The sequence below is a fragment of the Seriola dumerili genome, unplaced genomic scaffold, assembly GCF_002260705.1.
Source record: "Seriola dumerili isolate Sdu_G_001 unplaced genomic scaffold, Sdu_1.0 BDQW01000267.1, whole genome shotgun sequence".
Classification (NCBI taxonomy): Eukaryota; Metazoa; Chordata; class Actinopteri; order Carangiformes; family Carangidae; genus Seriola; species Seriola dumerili.
Genome location: NW_019174522.1, coordinates 2,338,237 through 2,357,042, shown reverse-complemented (window position 1 = coordinate 2,357,042; position 18,806 = coordinate 2,338,237). Strand labels below are relative to the sequence as shown.

The following is an 18,806-nucleotide window of genomic DNA, read 5'->3' as shown; positions in this document are numbered from 1 at the left end:
ACCCAAACCCTCCACGTGGTCTTCACACTGTGTTAAAACACTTAACACATACTACACTTTACATTATATTTTTTCTAATTTTCTTTATTCTTCAGTATTCTCTATCCAGCTGTGTGGATATTTCCTGCGTGCTATTTCCTTACTGAAGTTTTTTTTTTTTATTATTGTCTCTGCATCCCTGTACACATATATGACGTGGCCATTACAACAATGAGCCACTGCCTTTATAATACCTGAGCCGCACGTCACCTACCAAATGTGCTCTCAAGAACCAGATAGACCTCTTGTTTGGTTGATCTCCCACACCCAGTAAAACCTGCTTTAATGCGCGTGAGTCCTCGACCAGCCCCGCTGCACACTGCTGTCAGAAACTGTGGGATACGAGCTGAATATTTAACATTTGGATGTTAAGAAATTTATAATATATAGTTAATATATCAGTCAACAGTTTTCTTAGTGTGTGGAGCCATAACGCCCAGAGGTGAGCCACTTAACGCCGCCACAGGCGTGTGTCTCTTAGCTGGGCAGGGCTGCACTGCGGGGGGCGGGGGGGGGGACCGTGTCAGCAGTAACGTTAGCAGGGCAGGACCACAACTGTCAAGAGGGGGACGGACGTAGGAGTCCTACGATAGCAGCCTGGTGAGACAAGATATCATTGTTGTAGCACCTCTGCCTGTCGTCGAGTTAGGGCCAACCTCATTGTTCAAACTTAAAACATCCGCAGCTACCGAGTCGATAGCCGCCTGCCTGGCTATCCTGCCAGCCGGTCAGCCCTTGCTAGGAGCAATAGCAGCTAACTTAGCTTAGCTGACGGCAGCCAGGCTACCCGGGAAGAGCTCGCAACATGAGGCTGAAAGTCGGATTCATTTTACGGAGCTTGCTTGTAATTGGGACGTTTCTTGGTTTGGTGGTGCTCTGGTCCTCTCTGTCACCGAAACCCAGCGACGAAAACCCCTTCGGAAAACGGGTGAGTGAACTGCAAACCGGTAAATCCGAAGTGTCGAAAACGCATGTAGCGTGAACGGCTATCGGCGCTGCTAGCATAACTCCCAATACAACACATCTAAAGCACCTGGTACATTAGCTATGCAAACCCAGTGTGTGGGTGATGAATGGTAATGTCAGAGGGGTCGGAGGAGCAGATCGGTGCCATCGCTCCGATAACGACCAGCACGAGAATAGGTTTTCACTCAGCTAGCTCTCCTACACTGGTTGTCATGGAGATTGGTTCCTAGCCGCCTTCATCCCTGTGAAGTGAATAGACTCCTTTCGATGAACAACTACATCCTCCTTCGTTTAGTACCAGCGCCTTTATTCACATGGTGCCGTGGAGGTTACAGTCCTAGCCCACACAGGTTCACACCAGGATGCAGATCCGCATATGTCGTCATGTCGGTATCATGGGTCCCTCAGGCGGAACTGAGTTGTTAGTTACTAGCTGAGCTCAGTTCAGTCACGTCTCCCGTGTAAAAGTATGTCGACCTGAATCAGTTGTTTGTTCTCATCTCATCTGAGAAACAGGAACCAGCAAATGTTGCCATTTTTACAAAAAAATGCCCGAGGATTATTGGATTGTCATTATTAACTGACAACTGTAAAGTAGACCATGACCATGACTGTGCCACCCCTTTCTACAGAAACTGTCACAACTGAGAACATTTGCTGCAAAGCAAAAATAGCGACCTGTTGGATAATTATGATGAGTGGTTAATACTGTAGAAACCACTACAGTATATCCATAGGTGTGATGCCACCTGTGGGATGGAGGTGACAGTGGTGCAGTATGGTTTTTTTTTCGCATGGTGGCGTTTCTGGTAGGAAAAAAATTGTGACTGTTATTGAATGTCAATATTTTACATCAAAACATTATTATTGTAACAGCCTAAAAAAAAACAAAAAACACTCAAGACAAAAAAATACTTCGCAAGAGTAAAATGGATTTTTATCTTTACCCAATTTATCAACTGATATGGACATCAGATAGTATATGATATTGATAGATATGTTGTATAGGAATAATTGTCCAAGATAGTGAAAGTTCACAAGAAGATATTTGACTTTCTTTTTTTAAGCACATACACAACCAGTCAGAAGTTTTTCAATACCTGCATTTTACTAGTTTTTATTGAAATTTCAGGAACTGAAGTTCAGTGAAAAAACAGTGAAACACTGAGACACTGAATTGTGTAACTTTCTTTCTGATACAGATTACTCATTGGTCCTCTGATAACTGATGTCACACGTAGTAATAGTCAGGGAAATGTGTTATCTATTACAAGCTACCTCTTGTAACTGGCCTTGAATACACAGCAGAGTTATGAGCGTAGTTAAGGAAGAGCATGGTTAATATTTGACTACCACAGCCCCCTAGATATTAATCCCTCTGTGACTTTAACACTCTATGGATAGTTTCAGACACTGTTGTTGTGGATAGTAACATATACAGATAAAGTACCTTTTAAAAGTTTGTTCATCAGCTTCATTTTCACCAAGATCTGCAAATGCAGTTCCAGATCTCCACACTTGACCCTTTTAAGAATTCATGAAGGGATTTTCAGTGTAGATGAACCAGTGAGGGCCAAAAATGAGGCTTTGATCATAAGATTATTACACTAACTGTCTATGGCTGATCGATCAAGGTATCAGTAATTGTTTTGTGTAAATAACACAACTTGGCTTGTGCTCAGAAGGAATATATATTGCGTCACCAGGTGGATGTGCAGCCATGTGAAAAATAAATGTTCTCATCATGATTTTTATCAAAATTGATCCATTATTGATGATTAAACTCCCAAGATTGATCTTTGAATTTGTGCCTTTTCTCATCAAACATGTTTTTCTGTACTAAATATTGTGGGTAGACAGTGGTTTGGTCATTGTAAGTTGCTCAGTTAGGGCTGCATGCTGTGTGAAATGTTTGCCGCGTGGAAATCAAGTCATTACAAAGTTTAAAACTTACTGTAGCTGCTGTATGAGCTGCCCACAGTCGCGCAAACTGTGACGTGAAGAGTTATTATTTTTCTTTAGTTCATTAGCCTTGGACATTTTATTTAAATATTCTGCTTGCAAATTGGTTCAATTGCATTTATTTCTGAAGATATTCTGAATAACAGGGTTTTTCCTGGCCAAAAATTTGGCGGGGGTGGTACTAAGCCGTACGACGGCGGCAATAAGATTTAAAAAAAAAAAAACGTTGGCTTTAATATACTCTTTAATACACTCCTAATGACTTGGTACTTTCGCCTTGACTTCTCTCTCGCACTCTGATCCTCTCCTCCACTGGCACCTTATACTTGTAGCTGAGAACTAGGCCTACTTTCAGTCCTGACAAATTAACTGTATCTCGTCAGTAACATGAATTAACTTTTTTTCCCCATATTAGAAGAACTAAAGATGTCTGCCCTCTGCACTGTTTAACCTGTCCTCTTACTCTCTTTTTAAAATAATCTATGATTTGAGACATTTCTGCAAAAAAACATACAGGATGGGATGTACCGTTAATTTAGAGAAATTTTTCAAGAAGCTGGTTGTGCTTGGATGTAAAAGAGATGATATTCATCTGTAGGGTTTGGATCAAAAATGGCGCCCGTTCATTTCTATAGCAGTTGATCGCCTGGCGTTTACGCCGAGAAAGTTTCTGGCTTCCGGGTTACTTCCGCGTTATGCGGCCTGTCGCTACCCGATCTGCGGACCTACCCGATTTGCTGAATGGCCCGTTTGCGCATGCGACGCCATCTTGTATGGTAACTCCACTTGGACAAACTTCATCATACAACAGTAACTCCACTTGGATAAACTTCATTATATATATATTAAAACCTATATATATACCTATATAAATATTTTGATAGCTTTGTTGTGATATGTATATATATATATGTATGTGTGTGTATATATGTATACATATTATTGTGTAATCACAATGAAGTTATTAAAATGGAGGTTTTAACTTTATTGTGATTCGTTTAGACATTTAATGCTTGTTATTGATGATTTCCGCATCGTCTATATCTTTTCTTTTTTTAATGTGGCCAATATCATCTAACATAAAAGCACATATACAGACCCTTTCCAAAAAATTAGAATATCATGGAAAAGTTGTTTAATTTCCATAATTCCATTCAAAAAGTTAAACTTTCATAGATTATAGATTCAGGGCCCGCAATTTAAACGATTTCAAGTATTTATTTGTTTATTTTTACATAATTTGGGCTTCCAGCTCATAAAACCCACGAAAACAGGAATTCAAAAAATTAGAATACTGTGAAGAAATCACCATTTACTTCTCAGTTTTTGCAGAAAAAAAAGAAAGAAATTAGGATCACATCAAATCAATCAAAATATGGTACTTTCAAAACGATATGTCAATCTTCAATACTTGGTTGGGAATCCCTTTGCCTTAATCACTGCCTCGATGCGATGTGGCATTGAGGCAATCAGCCTGTGGCATTGCCTGGGAGTTATGGAAGCCCAGATTTCCTTGATGCTTGCTGTCAGCTCTTCTTTGTTGTTGGGTCTGGTGCCCCTCATTTTCCTCTTGAGAATACCCCATAGATTCTCAATGGGGTTTAGGTCCGGCAAGTTGGCTGGCCAGTCAAGCACTGTGATGGCATGGGCATCAAACCAGGTTTTGGTGCTTCTGGCGGTATGGGCAGGGGTCAGGTCCTGCTGGAAGATTAAATCTGCATCTCCATACAGATCCTCAGCAGAAGGAATCATGAAGTCCTCTAAAACACTCTGGTAGACTGTTGCGGTGACCTTGGATTTAAGAAAGCAGAGTTTACCAACACCTGCACCGGACATTGCACCCCAAATCATGACTGACTGTGGATATTTCACACTGGACCTCAAGCAGCTTGGGTTCTGTTCCTCACCCGTCTTCCTCCAAACCCTTGGACCTTGATTCCCGAATGAAAGGCACACTTTACTTTCATCGGAAAAGAGGACCTTGGACCACTGGCCAACGGTCCAGTCCTTCTTCTCCTTGGCCCAGTTGAGACGCTTCCTACATTGGCTCAGGTTCAGAAGTGGCTTGACCCGAGGAACCCGACAGTTGTAGCCCATCTCCCGGATGCGTCTGAATGTGGTGGTTGTTGAAGCTGTGACTCCCACCTCATTCCACTCTTTCTGGATCTCTGCCAGATTCTTGAATCTTCTCTGTTTGATAATCTGCTGAAGCCCATGGTCATCTCTTTTGCTCTTTCCATTGATATGCTTGGACACAGCACTCTGTGAACAGCCAGCCTCCTTAGCTATGAACTTTTGTGGCCTACCCATCCTATGGAGGGTATCAATGATGGTCTTCTGGCCAGTTGTCATGTCTGCAGTCTTCCCCATATTGAACCGAACTGAGACAATTGAACCAAACTGAAGCAATTTAATGACACCTGGGGTAACCTGTGCAGGTGCTTTGAGTTTAGTAGATGATTAGTGTGTGACACTCAGTTTAAAACATTCATGCCCTGCAAAATTTGGGCTGATTTCTTCACAGTATTCTAATTTTTTGAATTCCTGTTTTCGTGGGTTTTATGAGCTGGAAGCCCAAATTATGTAAAAATAAACAAATAAATACTTGAAATCGTTTAAATTGTGGGCCCTGAATCTATAATCTATGAAAGTTTAACTTTTTGAATGGAATTATGGAAATTAAACAACTTTTCCATGATATTCAAATTTTTTGGAAAGGGTCTGTAGGTCGCACAACTGCTTTTATTTTATTGACATTGATTGTGAAAAGATACTAACATTACATGATAGGTCTGTGTCACAACACACATTTCAGTTCAGGCTACTTCCATCTGTGGTTAATGTGTCATGGACATGGACTCCTCCTTCCTGTCATAATGTTACTTACCTTTGACTATGAAGTTTTGACAATCACGCTTTAAGTCACTTCGCTCCCTTGAAGTGACACTCGGTTTGAATACACCGTTACAAAGGAAGTATTTCAAATGCATGTAATATGTGAAATCCTTCATTTTCGTGTGTGAAGTTGTTGTGTTTTTGTTGAAAAAGACGCTATCGGGTAGAAATCCGATGTGTGTTTTAAAAGACGCTATTGGGTAGTAACCATGGTAACCAAGTTCATTACAATACAATATTTCCACAACACTGCAGAATTTCAATGTTCACAAATGTAGCTGTCACAGAACACAGATATTTTCATTAAGTACATTACTGTCCCAGACATTTGATTTGAATAACATAAAATTAATCAAAAGGATTCTTAAAAAAAGATTTAATTTAAACAATAATGAATGCCATTGAACATTTAGCACACTGTATACAGAACACATAATGACGATGTAGGGAGTAAGAGAGACGATGATGAGGACGTCATGGACGGTTCTTCCCCTCAGGGACCAGTGGAGAAGGGGAGCAGGTTGCACCATCTCAGGCCACAACCGCCAACGTGGACGTGAAGTCAGAGTTATAATTTTACCACACTGAGACAGTTTAAGCTATAAACTAAATGAATGTGGCTGTTGTGAGCGGAAGACAGGCTGGTGAACTTCAGTAAGGATGAGACACTGCTGGCACACAGATCACAGAAAAGATCACCTGTCAGGTAAATGACTTACCAAATTCAAATTCACTGAAGAAAAGGAAGCTATTAAAAATCACTTACAGTGTCATATCAGTGAATCCAGTCATTACGCAGCTAATATATCGGCTAACATATAGATTAAAAAACAATTACGTTAGAAAAACAGGCCGACAAGTTTTCTAACTAACTTTTCTGTATGGCGTTTGCATCAACCTAGCAAGCATCTTCGTTCCCGAGGCACAGCTCGACCGCGCGGAGAGTGTAGTACACACGGTGACGTCATCCGGAAAAAAAAAATCTTTTTTGGGCCGCCGTATTCCATTTCTTATAAAACGTTGAGGGTTTGAAGAGCCACAAAATCAGGTTGCCGCCTCCTTCTGCAGGCAGAAAATCCAGCGAGTTAGTATTCTTCTTTGGCATTTCGGATGGCTCTGCCTGATGCACGAATTACGATACAGCGCCACTACATTGCCGTAGTGGCGTACAGTTGCAGTTACAAACGTCAGATCCATCGAGTACAGAGAAAACAAATACTAGAATTTTATTGGGAGGCGGAGGCGACACGAAATTTGACGGAGGTGGCCGCTTCCCAATTCTCTATGCAGGAAAAACCCTGTTCAGAATAATGTACTTGAAAATTCAGGGATGCTAATAAGTGACTCTGACTCTTTGCATGAAGATGATGCCCCTTGTCATTTTACAGTTTCCAAATAAAAGTAATAATTTTCATAACCGGGACATTTTGCCACTTTACACCATTCTGTATCCAAGGAAACATAAGTGCTGCTCACTGGTTGAATGCAGAAGAAATTCTTAATGTAACATTGTTTTTATCTGATGTAACTGAATCAAGGGTTGACACGAACCAAATGAATTGAATGGGGAGATTAGCGCGGACATCCAACCCTAAAGCTGACGACACACAGGCCTGACATATTTGCTAACTCGGTCAGCTTGCTGGGCAGATAGTGTGCGCTGGTTGTCCGACACGTTGAGAGCGGTTCAGACTCAACCATACAATATCATTATTTAAAACCAAATAATGAGCAAAATGAACTTGAAAAGCTACTCTGCAGGGTTGGGCGATAGTGCTCATAATGAAACGGAACAGAATGATTTAGCCTTCACCCATCCCACCGTTAGTGACAAGCTCTTTTTTTTTTTTTAAAAAGTATATTCTTTTGGGCTTTATTGATAGTGCAGTAGAGAGAGACAGGAAATGGGGAGGCAGAGAGAGGGGGAATGACATGCAGCAAGGCCCGTCCGATGCCGGACTCGAACCGGGGAAACTGCAGCGAGGACTGTAGCCTCTACACATGGGGCGCCAGCTTAGACCACTACGCCACACGACACCCCTAGTGATAAGCTCTTATCAGTGTGAAGTTGGTCCAGAGCCATATTTAATCATATTGTGTTACTTTTCATTGCTTTGTCGCACCATAGTCTTCCATTATGTTTTTCTCTGATGTTAATGATGTACCTGTGAGTAATACACACTTCCTGCAGGATGACAGTCTGCTGCCCAAAGGAGACTTCGCAGATCAGTTTAAGCCTGTGGTGCCCTGGCCTCATGTGGAGGGGGTGGAGGTTGACCTCAACTCCATCAGACTCAAACATGGTGAGCTCCATTTTTTTTAAAACACTGGGTAAAAAACTCAGCTCCTACTTTGTCTATAACAAGACACGTGGACCCTGCTGAAACAGGTGACATGTCACTGAACAGGTTGTGATACACATATTTTAACTGTGATTTTTACCAGCAAGGTCGTCAGACTGCTTCACTGTAACAACAACCATTCACCAGGAAGTAAATCCAGACAATTATGAGTGGCTCTGGAAACTCTTGCATTTACTAAACACAGTGGCTTTGTTTTGCAATAGTGATCGTAGCTGCAGTTTAAGGTTTAACACAAGTTTTAACCTGTGTTGTCTGGAGCTAAATCATGTGGCTTCTTGAACCCACTGCAGTGTCTGCAAAGTTTCTCACTTTCTCAAAGTGCTAATAATATAACAATTCACAATATATATATCAAACAATCACACTAACTATATAAAAGTACTAAACTAGAGTACACAACAAATAGTTTAACGTCTGCAACATATCAGGCCACACGTGACAGAGAAAAACTGTATGTTCCCCATTCGTTCACAAAATCATGTAAATGCATCAAATACCCTTACAGAATCGATCTAGCATTTAATACAAATGTAGAGATATAAGTGTATGTAATTATACAAGTGTTTCAAACATCACCAACCTGTTAAAACAGGAGAAAGAATGAGACAGGCGACAGTGCTTCTGGTCAGTGCAGCTTTGCTCAGCAGAATGAGGAAATAAACAAGAGTCCACGCAAAGAGAGTCCCAGACCGAAGTAAGGCGCCATACTGCCTCTCGCAAAAATAATATTTTCAAAATAAAACAAACAAAATTACATAAATGTAATCATAAGCTTTGTGTGTATCACTAAAACAAAAGCCTTTTCATTTTAGAACGGCGTTTTAAACTGAACACGATCTCCATCCAGATGAGTGTTTTAGGTCCATATCAGAAATAATCTCTACTAACGCACCTGAAAGTGCACATCACATGACCATTCACATCCACTGGGGATGTGTGTGCTGGTGTGAACAGGAAGCAGATTGTCTGCTCTGCAGTTGGTTGCTTAGTTGCAGAAAATGCAACGAATGAGTAACAGCGATGGTGAAAAATAAGACCAGAGTTTTCTTAGCAAGGTGGAACTCCTACTGAACGTAACACATGGCTATGAGGTGAGCATGGCGGTGGGAAATATTGGGAGTCATCACAATGTAAATACAGTGATACATCACGGTGGTACTGGTAGACCCAATCAGGAAGCGAATGTGGGTGTCTACATCATCGTTTCTGTCTGTCCAGACTACAACACAACAGAGTTTTCAAAATAAAACACAACCCCCACACAGTTTTCAAATTAAAACCAGCAGTGTTTACAGAACTCTCCGTTTTAGGGGCTCGAAAACTCCGGAGTCGTGAGGAAGTCAGGTGTAAACAATGTAAAAGTGATGTTATTTAATACTAAAGTACATTAGTGTGGATGTAGCCTCAGGATCAGGAATTGTTAATCATCATGGAGCTGAAAGGGTGACAGTCATCTCGATCGATTTAACAGTAACACTACTTTTATCGATACCACTTATGGATCCGGTACTTTAGCAGTACTTTTATCTGTACTTTTTGGCATTTTGTAAGAGGAAAAAAAAGAAATTAAGAACAATATTAACATTGCTTATTTTCTCACATGCACTCGATAAACATTAACCCATTATCACCCCCCCCCTCTCCTCACATTCATCCTCCCGTGACCTGAAACTGAATTTCTGAACGAAATTTTCGACTTGGAAAGTTTTGCCCCAGGTTTCGGTAACATCCCTAGTCCACAGTCAGACAAACTGTATATAACTGGAGATGATTTGGTTTCAGATCAATGAGAAAAAGAAGCTCAGAGTCATAGCTGAAGGCTTAAAGGAATCATTGGGGTTGGTTCACATCTCTGTTCATGAGTCTACCACACACACACCATGGAGCATGGAGTCCCGTTGCCCTGGACACCACAGAGGAAGCTGCTGCATCCCTGAGCTGAAGTTTGACTCTCCACAACACTACAGGAAACTGTTTGATGGACTGATGAGACTGGACATCAGCTCTGTGTGTTGTGTAAACAGGTCTCTGCAGACCAACACGAAAAGAAAACCTCCTCCCACAGGTGGAGCAGGGTGGAGGGAGCTGGGTGTCTGTCCCCCTGCTGAAGCTCAGGAGAAGCTGCTGATGAAGCGAGACAATCCCCCTAAACATCAAGGAAAATCCACTTTCTGGAGTGGTCCAGTCAGAGCCAGACCTGGATCCAGAGAAGCTGTGGACTGAGCTCAGACCATACATCCTGAGAATCTGTGAGAATCTTAGAAATACTGTGTTTGTCTTCCTCTGTGACTTGGATGAAGGCGAGGTCACAGTTAATAAGAAGTGGATGAAAAAAACAGCTCACTCCACAGGGGTCACACTCTTTTTCTTGCCACTGTATCTGAGGTTTAACGTACAGATGATAAAATTTAGTATTAGAGCAAATCTCAACATTAGGTGATACATTTCCAGAGGATACTTCACCATATTTGATCACATGAAGGCAACTCAATGGAAAGTCTCAAACTAATGTAATAGTGTAATTACATTTAAAAGGTGTCTAATCTGCCCTGGTTGATTTTCTATTTTCGCAGTCCCCCAATATTCACCCTGCCTCCACCCTGCTCATGCTTTGAAACTCAGAATTCAGCATTGTTTTCAAAATGTCATCAGTGGTGCTACTGGATGCTGGATTCAACATAATCAACACATTCATTTCTATCAAAAGTAATTGTCAGTTGATGATAAAGTGAGAACAGGTTAACAAGGAGGGATTTGAATAATCAGGGCAAGGTCTGTAAAAAAAACTTCCAAAAACTAGTTATCTGCAGGTATTTATTTGAGTTTCTCAGAAAAAGGTTTGAAAAAGTCTTAGTTTCCACAGCACACTGGAGAAAATATTTCTAAATTAAAATTAAGGAAATGTTTTGTGGGGGAACACCCTCAGTACCATTGTTCCAGACCTCTCATCTTATGTAAAATTCATGTTTACATGAGTTATTTTTAAATGGGTTAATCCATCCTTTTATCTATATGTTTGATGATTATTTATTGATTGATTGATAAATACATGTACTTTTTTTAACTTGAATCAGTAGAAACTCACTGTGGAAAATATACCATTTTTATCATTCTATGGCATTTTGCCACACACAACACACTAGTACAGTGTTCTTATTAACTGCACATTGTGGTATGTCATCAGCCTTTGATATCTGGTTGTTGTCTCCAGGAGGAGCTGACCATCCCCTGAACCCTGAGCAGCAGCAGCCCAACCAGAAGCAGGTGATCCAGCAGCAGTATGTGACATTCAGACCCCACTCACATGCCTACACCAGCCCCATCCTGAAGAAAGGTATCCTGGGAAACTTTGAGCCCAAGGAACCCGAGCCTCCAGGGGTCCTCAGCGGTCCTGGAGAGGGAGCGAAGCCTTTTATCCTGGGTCCGGAGTACAAAGATTCGGTCCAGGCTTCCATCAAAGAGTTTGGCTTCAACATGGTGGCCAGCGACATGATCTCACTGGACAGAACCATCAGTGATATACGCCATGAAGAGTGAGTGCCGCTGTTCATACTGACTGCAAGTCTGCCGCCTTCTTTAATACTGTCGTTTCTTCTAACTGTAATATGCCCTCGATTACTATTACAGGACCACTATGGGAAAAGTAAAATGATCCCTACATCATCTAATGCAAGTACAGGCAGAGTTTTACCAACACACACTAAGAAATGAAAGTACAGGACGCTGTACCCTAGCAGGGTTCAGCTGTACCTATTTTTGTACCTTCTTCTCTGGACCTCTGAAAGAACATTTCTGTTCCCCTAATGACAAAAATTTACCTTTATGTCCTGGTACAAAAATATGCCCACTGGAAAGGTACAGAATTGGTTCCTTATTTATTTATTTTCAAAGTTTTTTTGGGGTATTTTTGCCTTTATTTTGATAGGTGAGAGGAACAGGAAAGTCAGGGAGAGAGAGAGGGAATAACATGCAGCAAGGGGCAGTGGGTCAGACTCGACTGCACGGCTGCTGCAGTTAGGACTAAACCCATGTGGTGCGCGCTCTACCAGGTGAACCACCGAGGCACCTCCAGAATTGGTACCTTATGAGGGACAGTTGGTGCTATGTGCATTTTGTACCTTTTTATGAGGCAAAAACATTAACAGTTAATGACCAAAATTTATTTTAACTGACAATTATTTTACACCTTTAAACAAAATCAACATTTTATATGTAAACTGATCCATTTTAAGTGTTATTTGTTCCAGCACATGAGAAAAAGCAGCTATTCAACATTAAGTTGAAGCATTAGACCTGAGGAGCCATTCTCTTATCACTGATTACAACCAAGAGAAATTTCATTTTGGTTTCAGACACAAAACAGGAACAAAGTTCAGTAAAAGTACATTTACAAAACACAAATTCATGACTCGGATACTCTATTACATTCAGTTCATTCAGTGTTTTAACAGTGGCTTTGTGAGCCTACCTCATGACCCTACAACATTATTAAAACCATTAGAACAATGTAAAGACTAGAGGAAATCACTAAAACACACACCCAGCTGTGTTGTTACTTACTACAGTTGTGTTGAGGTCATTTCAGCACCTTACAGGATACTTTTATGAAAAATTGACCTTTTGGGTACAAAAACCATACCCCTGTTTCTCTGAGTGCATGAAGCTAGGATCAATTAAATCACTGTGAGCTGTTTAGTTAGAGTAAATGAACACACCCAAGCAAACTGCCCTAGATATGACATTTAGGGAGTTAAAATAATTTATTTGACAATGACAGTGATGCAGTGGAATCTGTTCCTGCTTTTCTACACACACACACACACACACACACACACACCTACACACACACACCTACACACACAACACCACCACACACACACACACACACACACACACACACACACACACAAGGCAGCTGGGTGTGACTCATACATGCTCCACTGAACACACTGCCTTTAACCGGTCTGATACACACAGGTTGGACGGTTGAGCCAATCCTTTACATTAACACGTCATGACTGCACCAGGTTTGGCTTCACTTCACTTCTGAGTCCCACTCGGTGTTTTCAGGAGCTCTAGCATGTTCTGACTGCACAGTCCTCACATAATCCACAGGTTTCTTTTCCAGAAAAATTGCCTTTAAACATCCAGCCAGCACAGGAACACACAGAAACCCCACCCAACTGTTTGTCATTGTTGGTACGTTAGATTTGTCTAAAGACAAACAGCAGATTCCATGACGTATTTAAGAGTGTGTGTGTGTGTGTGCGTGTGTGTGTGTGTGTGTGTGTGTGTGTGTGTGTGTATTTTACTGCCATTGTTATGTACCGTCTCTTCATGAACAGTGTGTTGACATGAGTGTACTGACAGACTGACTAATAAAAGCTTATAAAGTGGACAGCTCAGTTGTGTCGGAGCAGAGTCAGTCCCACTTAGTTGTTCACAGGAGTTCAGACCAACAACAACAATTTGCAACTCTGCAAAGTTTTCAAGGCACTTCCATCTTTTGTCATGGCGATCACAAGGTAAACAGAAATACAATGTTCATGCTACTAAGTGATTCACCAGGAATGTGCGCTCGCAGGTGTTTAGCCATCAAAGAGCCTTGCACCTAATGTTAAGTTTTTTCCTAGGACACCCTGCACCCTGTTTTTGAGGGAGCCCTCTGTACTGGCACCCCTGCTGTGTTTTTTCATGCAGGAATAAAGTCGTCCTGAATGACACCTGAGTGTGTTTGACCTGGAATCTGTACTACGAAGCAGGATGTGAGGTTATCGAGATAACTTCAGGTTTAACTCTGGGTTTTCAGTTCTATGACGGTGCTTCACGTGTTACTGGGGTAAATCCCCATGGTAACTGAGTCACCATTCCTACAGGATCTACTAAATAACTACACAATAACTATTAGAGCTTCATTTGACCTGAAAACAGATTCTTTAATCAAAAAGATTACTGACAGTGACAAAGCTTTTACTCTCTTCTTCATCACTAAGCTCAGAACAACATGAAGAGAAATAAAAACTAAACCAACAATGATCCACACACTGTTCAATGTTTCCATGATTAGAAATGAACATTTCAGTCAGACTGTATCATCAAACATCAGCTAGTCTTCTCTCCTCTCCTATCACATGTTCATAACAGTTTGTTCATCATCAGACAAAAGAGCAAAATACTCAGTAAGATAAGGATTCATAATTCATGATAATTAGTTTTCTCTTATTTACAATATCATTAGCCTGACATAAGTCATTGGAAAATATTTCTAGTGTTTCTTTTTTATTCTAGTCATGTGATCATGTTGTTTACATTTCACCTTGTTGAATATCACTTTATGACATCACTTTAATGGAATCACAGTTTCTTTTCATATCATATTAATACTTTATTCATGATTCTGATGATGTTGCTTATAATTAAAACTCTGCCTCTTTTACATGACACACTCGTAGCCGGACAAGTAAACACAGAGTTAACTGAACCAAGTGATAACCAGCTTCATAGTACAGGTTATCTGGACGGTCAATGTTAGGTTCAGTTAAACCAGATAAATAAAAGTTATCCTTGATAATGTTGAACCTGCTTCATGGCACAGGGCTCTGTTAGCTAACTTGGCAGCATATTATTGTTTAATTATTGTTTTAGTAGTTTTTACATAAAGCACTTGTAATCCTTGCCTGGTGTCACATCTCCAGTTTGTTCAGTGATTTAAATATATGGGTCTGTTGTTGTGATCTCTATCAGGGGTTTCTGCTGTTGGAGAAGCAGTCAACCAATCAGAGCTTAGTAAGTAGGAATAAGAATGTGGATGTCATCTTCCTACATAGCCAGCTTGCTATCCAGCACATAGCTGCACAGGTTGTTGTAAGTCACCTTGCCCCGTGTGGTTCTTTTCTCGGCCAATAGTGATATTAGTAATCAAGGACACTGATAACCAATATTTGGAACAATTTACATTTGCAGTAAAAATTAAAAATCTTGGTGTCAAAATTAAAAATAACACAAACACCAAAACTAAACTACTGCTACATAAAGTCTATTGAAAGGCATTTCTATTATTTTGTCCACCCCATTTATATCAATGGAGTAAGGCTAAATAACAGACACACCTCTCAGTATAGCGTGATACAGCTCAGAATTAAGACATGCTACATCCTCCATGATGATCACACAGTTGAGTTAAGTTCATTGTGTTCAGGTACTGCAACTTTAAAGCACATTTTGTCAGGCTGTAAGGTTAGTCTGTTGCAAGGCCGGTATACGTGGCAACATAACCAGGTTTTAAAAAGCTTAGCTGCAGGAATTGAAGATTTACGGAGGCAGGCAAATTTAGGAGGGCCTAAAATAAAGAGAGTTGCAATCAAGTTTGTTCAAGAGGGAGAGAAAGTTGGTAAGACAACAAGGAGGCAAGGCAGCTTAGAGGATGCTTGTGATTGGGAAATGCAGGTAGATTTAGGAGGAAAGCTTGTTGTTCCCCAGGAAATAGCCAGTACAAAGCTAAGGCCTGACATAGTCTTGTGGTCTAGGAGTAGAATGAAAGTATATTTCATAGAGCTGACTGTTCCGTGGGAGGCTTCAGTTGAAGAAGCATATGAAAGGAAAAAGCTCAGGTATGTAGAGTTAGGGGCAGAAGCAGAGCAGCGAGGATGGAAAGTTAGGATTTGTCCAGTGGAAGTAGGATGTAGAGGATTTGTAGCAAGGTCTGTTGTTTCTTTGGTGAGGGAGTTAGGAGGAAGTGGACAGAGTGTGAGGAAAATAGTAAAGGACATGTCAGATGAGGCAGTAAGATCCAGTCAGTGGATTTGGATGAGATTAAATAATGGTAGCTGGGGGCCCAGCAGGGGGAGCACTTAGGATAGACAGACTCTTAGGAGAAGCAAGGAAGAAATCTAGGAAGAGGATGTGTTTTTTTTTTTTTTTTTTTAAAGTGGGTGGTGTGGCCTGTGTGAGCCTCTTTGAGACCATGCGGCTAGTCCAGGTGAGGTGGCCTGTATTGTTTGTTTGCGTTGTTTGAATTGGTTTGTAGTGTGCTTATTGCTTTTGTCTTTGGCTGTTTAGGTGAGTTTGTTTATTTTAGTTGAGTTGTTGGAGAGTAGGGGAGAAGGGGGGGAGGGGGTATAGCACAGCCTAATCCAGCGGGGGAGAGCTAGCCCAAAAGGCACCTCTCCCTGACTCTACCTCCCTCATTGTCTTGGAGAGTGGGGGAGTAGGGGGAGGGAGAGCACAGCCTAATCCGGCGGGGGAGAGTTTAGCTCAATAAGGCATCCCTCCTTGACTCTACCTCCCTCATTCAAAATGGCCGCCACTTTCTCCAACTGGTTAGGGGAGTTTGTTTGCTGAATCTGCTAGTGTGTTTTGTCCTAGTTGATGATGTTGTGTGTGGTAGCATAGGCAAGATAAAGGAGAAAATAGTTGTGGTGTGAGGAGCAGTTATGGCTGGCATTAGGGGAGTGACTCTGAGACGCCAGTGATCACTGTCTAGCCTCCTGGAGGTGTCGTGGGACCAACTAGACGAAACACTGGTGAAATGAGGTTCCCACCTGATGACCCCAAAGACATGTTAGTTATCACTGCTCATTAGTCTGTATAGCTAAATTAATACTTATCATAGGACTTAGGATGTTAAGCTTAGGGAGCTATTCACTGAGTCTGGTCCATTTTCTGTAGCACAAGTTTCTTGTGTTTACCTTAAACAACTCTCTAGAACACTTTGAATAAAACCGAACATTATCTACTGCCTTACCTTACACACACACATACTACTACACAAATACTAACTATCTCCATGTTTTCTTTTTTTGGACAACTTGTGACGGACCTGTTGCTGCACCTGCACTTGCCACTGTTGTTCGCCATGGTTGTTGTTATTTACTGTGCCTGTCTTCTTCTTTCTGAATTTGATGTTAGACTAGAACACTTGTAGTGTTATTCTACTGCTCTCGAAAGTCCTAGAAGAATAACATCTCCAGCACATATGATACCTTCAGTACCTTCAGTTCTGTAGAAAAACAAGTACCATCCCATTTTCCGATTCCTGAAGTATCGGTTCTCGTGGTTTCCCTACCCGCTGCCCCTCCATTTCTTTTCTAGGAGATTTATCCAACCCAAATCAACCCTTTTTGCTCTTTTCATGTTTACACAGAGACGTTGCATTAGAGACAGAGAGCAGCAACATTCATGACATTTCTGAATGAATGTAACTGACCTGCACTCTGTGTTCTGTCCCACATCTCCAGGTGTAAGTACTGGTATTATGACGACAGACTGCTGACCTCCAGTGTGGTGATAGTCTTCCATAATGAAGGCTGGTCTACTCTGATGAGAACCGTCCACAGTGTCATCAAGAGGACTCCCAGGAAGTACCTGGCTGAGATTGTCATGATAGATGACTACAGCAACAAAGGTGGGTTTGCTTTGCTCACACAGTATGGAGGCTGGAATAAAATGTGATCTTTGAACATTCCAGCATCAGTGAGTCAGATTTCGGACTCTGTGGTGATGTGCTGCCCCCTGTTAGTTTGGCGTAGGAAACAGAGGGCAGACAGAGGCCAAACTGTCATGGATATATGTGATGTAGCATAACACTGTCGTAGGGAGAGCTGAACTGAAACAGAGGCATTGTGGGGAAGATGGTGGGAAGGGCCGAGATGAGTTGATCAAAGAGGACAGCTGGATGCACATTTTTTAAATAAATATCCTCTGTAAGCAGCTCTGGTGGTGGGCAGAGGTGGACAAAGTCCACAACTCCATCACTGGAGTCTGAGTTTAGATCCTCCAGGTCAAATGCTATGAGTTAAAGTACTGGAGTACTTGATTTTAAAAATACGGAAGTATTCAAAAGTACATTTTTAATGTCAACTCATTGTTGTATTGATCCATATTTATAGAACCTGTTGGCTCACTGACTGACTGACTGACTGTAGAACCTGTAGAATAAAAAGACTATATTATGATACAAAGACTGAGGACATGGACATAAAAACAAATGAATCAACAAAAGGATCCATTGTTGTTTTCATTTTATTTATTTATTTATTTATTTATTTATTTATTTATTTATTTGGTCAGTGATGAAGTCTGGTCGTGGTAAACTCAGCAAACCTTTCTAACTAAATAAATCTTTCTTTATTTGTAAACCTTCAAACACAGACCTCAGATCAGACCGTGGTCTCTGGTGAAGAATCTTCTGCCTCATCTTTATCTAATGTCGCCATCGTTAGGACACTGACAGGTTCACACATGAGTGACAGTGGAGGAGTTGGCTGTGATTGGTTCTTCTCCTGTGATCAACACAGTGTATGGTCTATCACATTTTCAAAATAAAAGAATATTCATTCGCTGACTAAAAGCTCTGCTTCAAAGTAAGAGTCCCTCATAGAAATGGGTTGGAGTCAGTACAATATTTGTCTTTAAGTGTAGGGGAGTTTTTTCTAAAAAGAAATAAAAAATACTCAAGTAAAGTACAGATACTCAAAAAATATATTTAGTACAGTACCGAAGTAAAGTTCTATCATTGTGTGTGTGTGTGTGTGTGTGTGTGTGTGTGTGTGTGTGTGTGTGTGTGTGTGTGTGTGTGTGTGT

General features: G+C 41.1%; 1 protein-coding gene across 1 annotated transcript in view; it reads left to right on the top strand.

The window, feature by feature from the left end:
* The first annotated feature begins 567 nt into the window (after window positions 1–567).
* The window catches only part of galnt7 (polypeptide N-acetylgalactosaminyltransferase 7), a 41,164-nt gene continuing 22,925 nt past the window's right edge, over window positions 568–18,806 (top strand). The window contains exons 1-4 of the mRNA XM_022757228.1: window positions 568–967; window positions 8,054–8,165; window positions 11,437–11,758; window positions 17,462–17,628. Coding sequence (XP_022612949.1) covers window positions 845–967; window positions 8,054–8,165; window positions 11,437–11,758; window positions 17,462–17,628 — 724 coding nt within the window. The 5' untranslated portion in view covers window positions 568–844. The remainder of the gene's footprint in view (window positions 968–8,053; window positions 8,166–11,436; window positions 11,759–17,461; window positions 17,629–18,806) is intronic.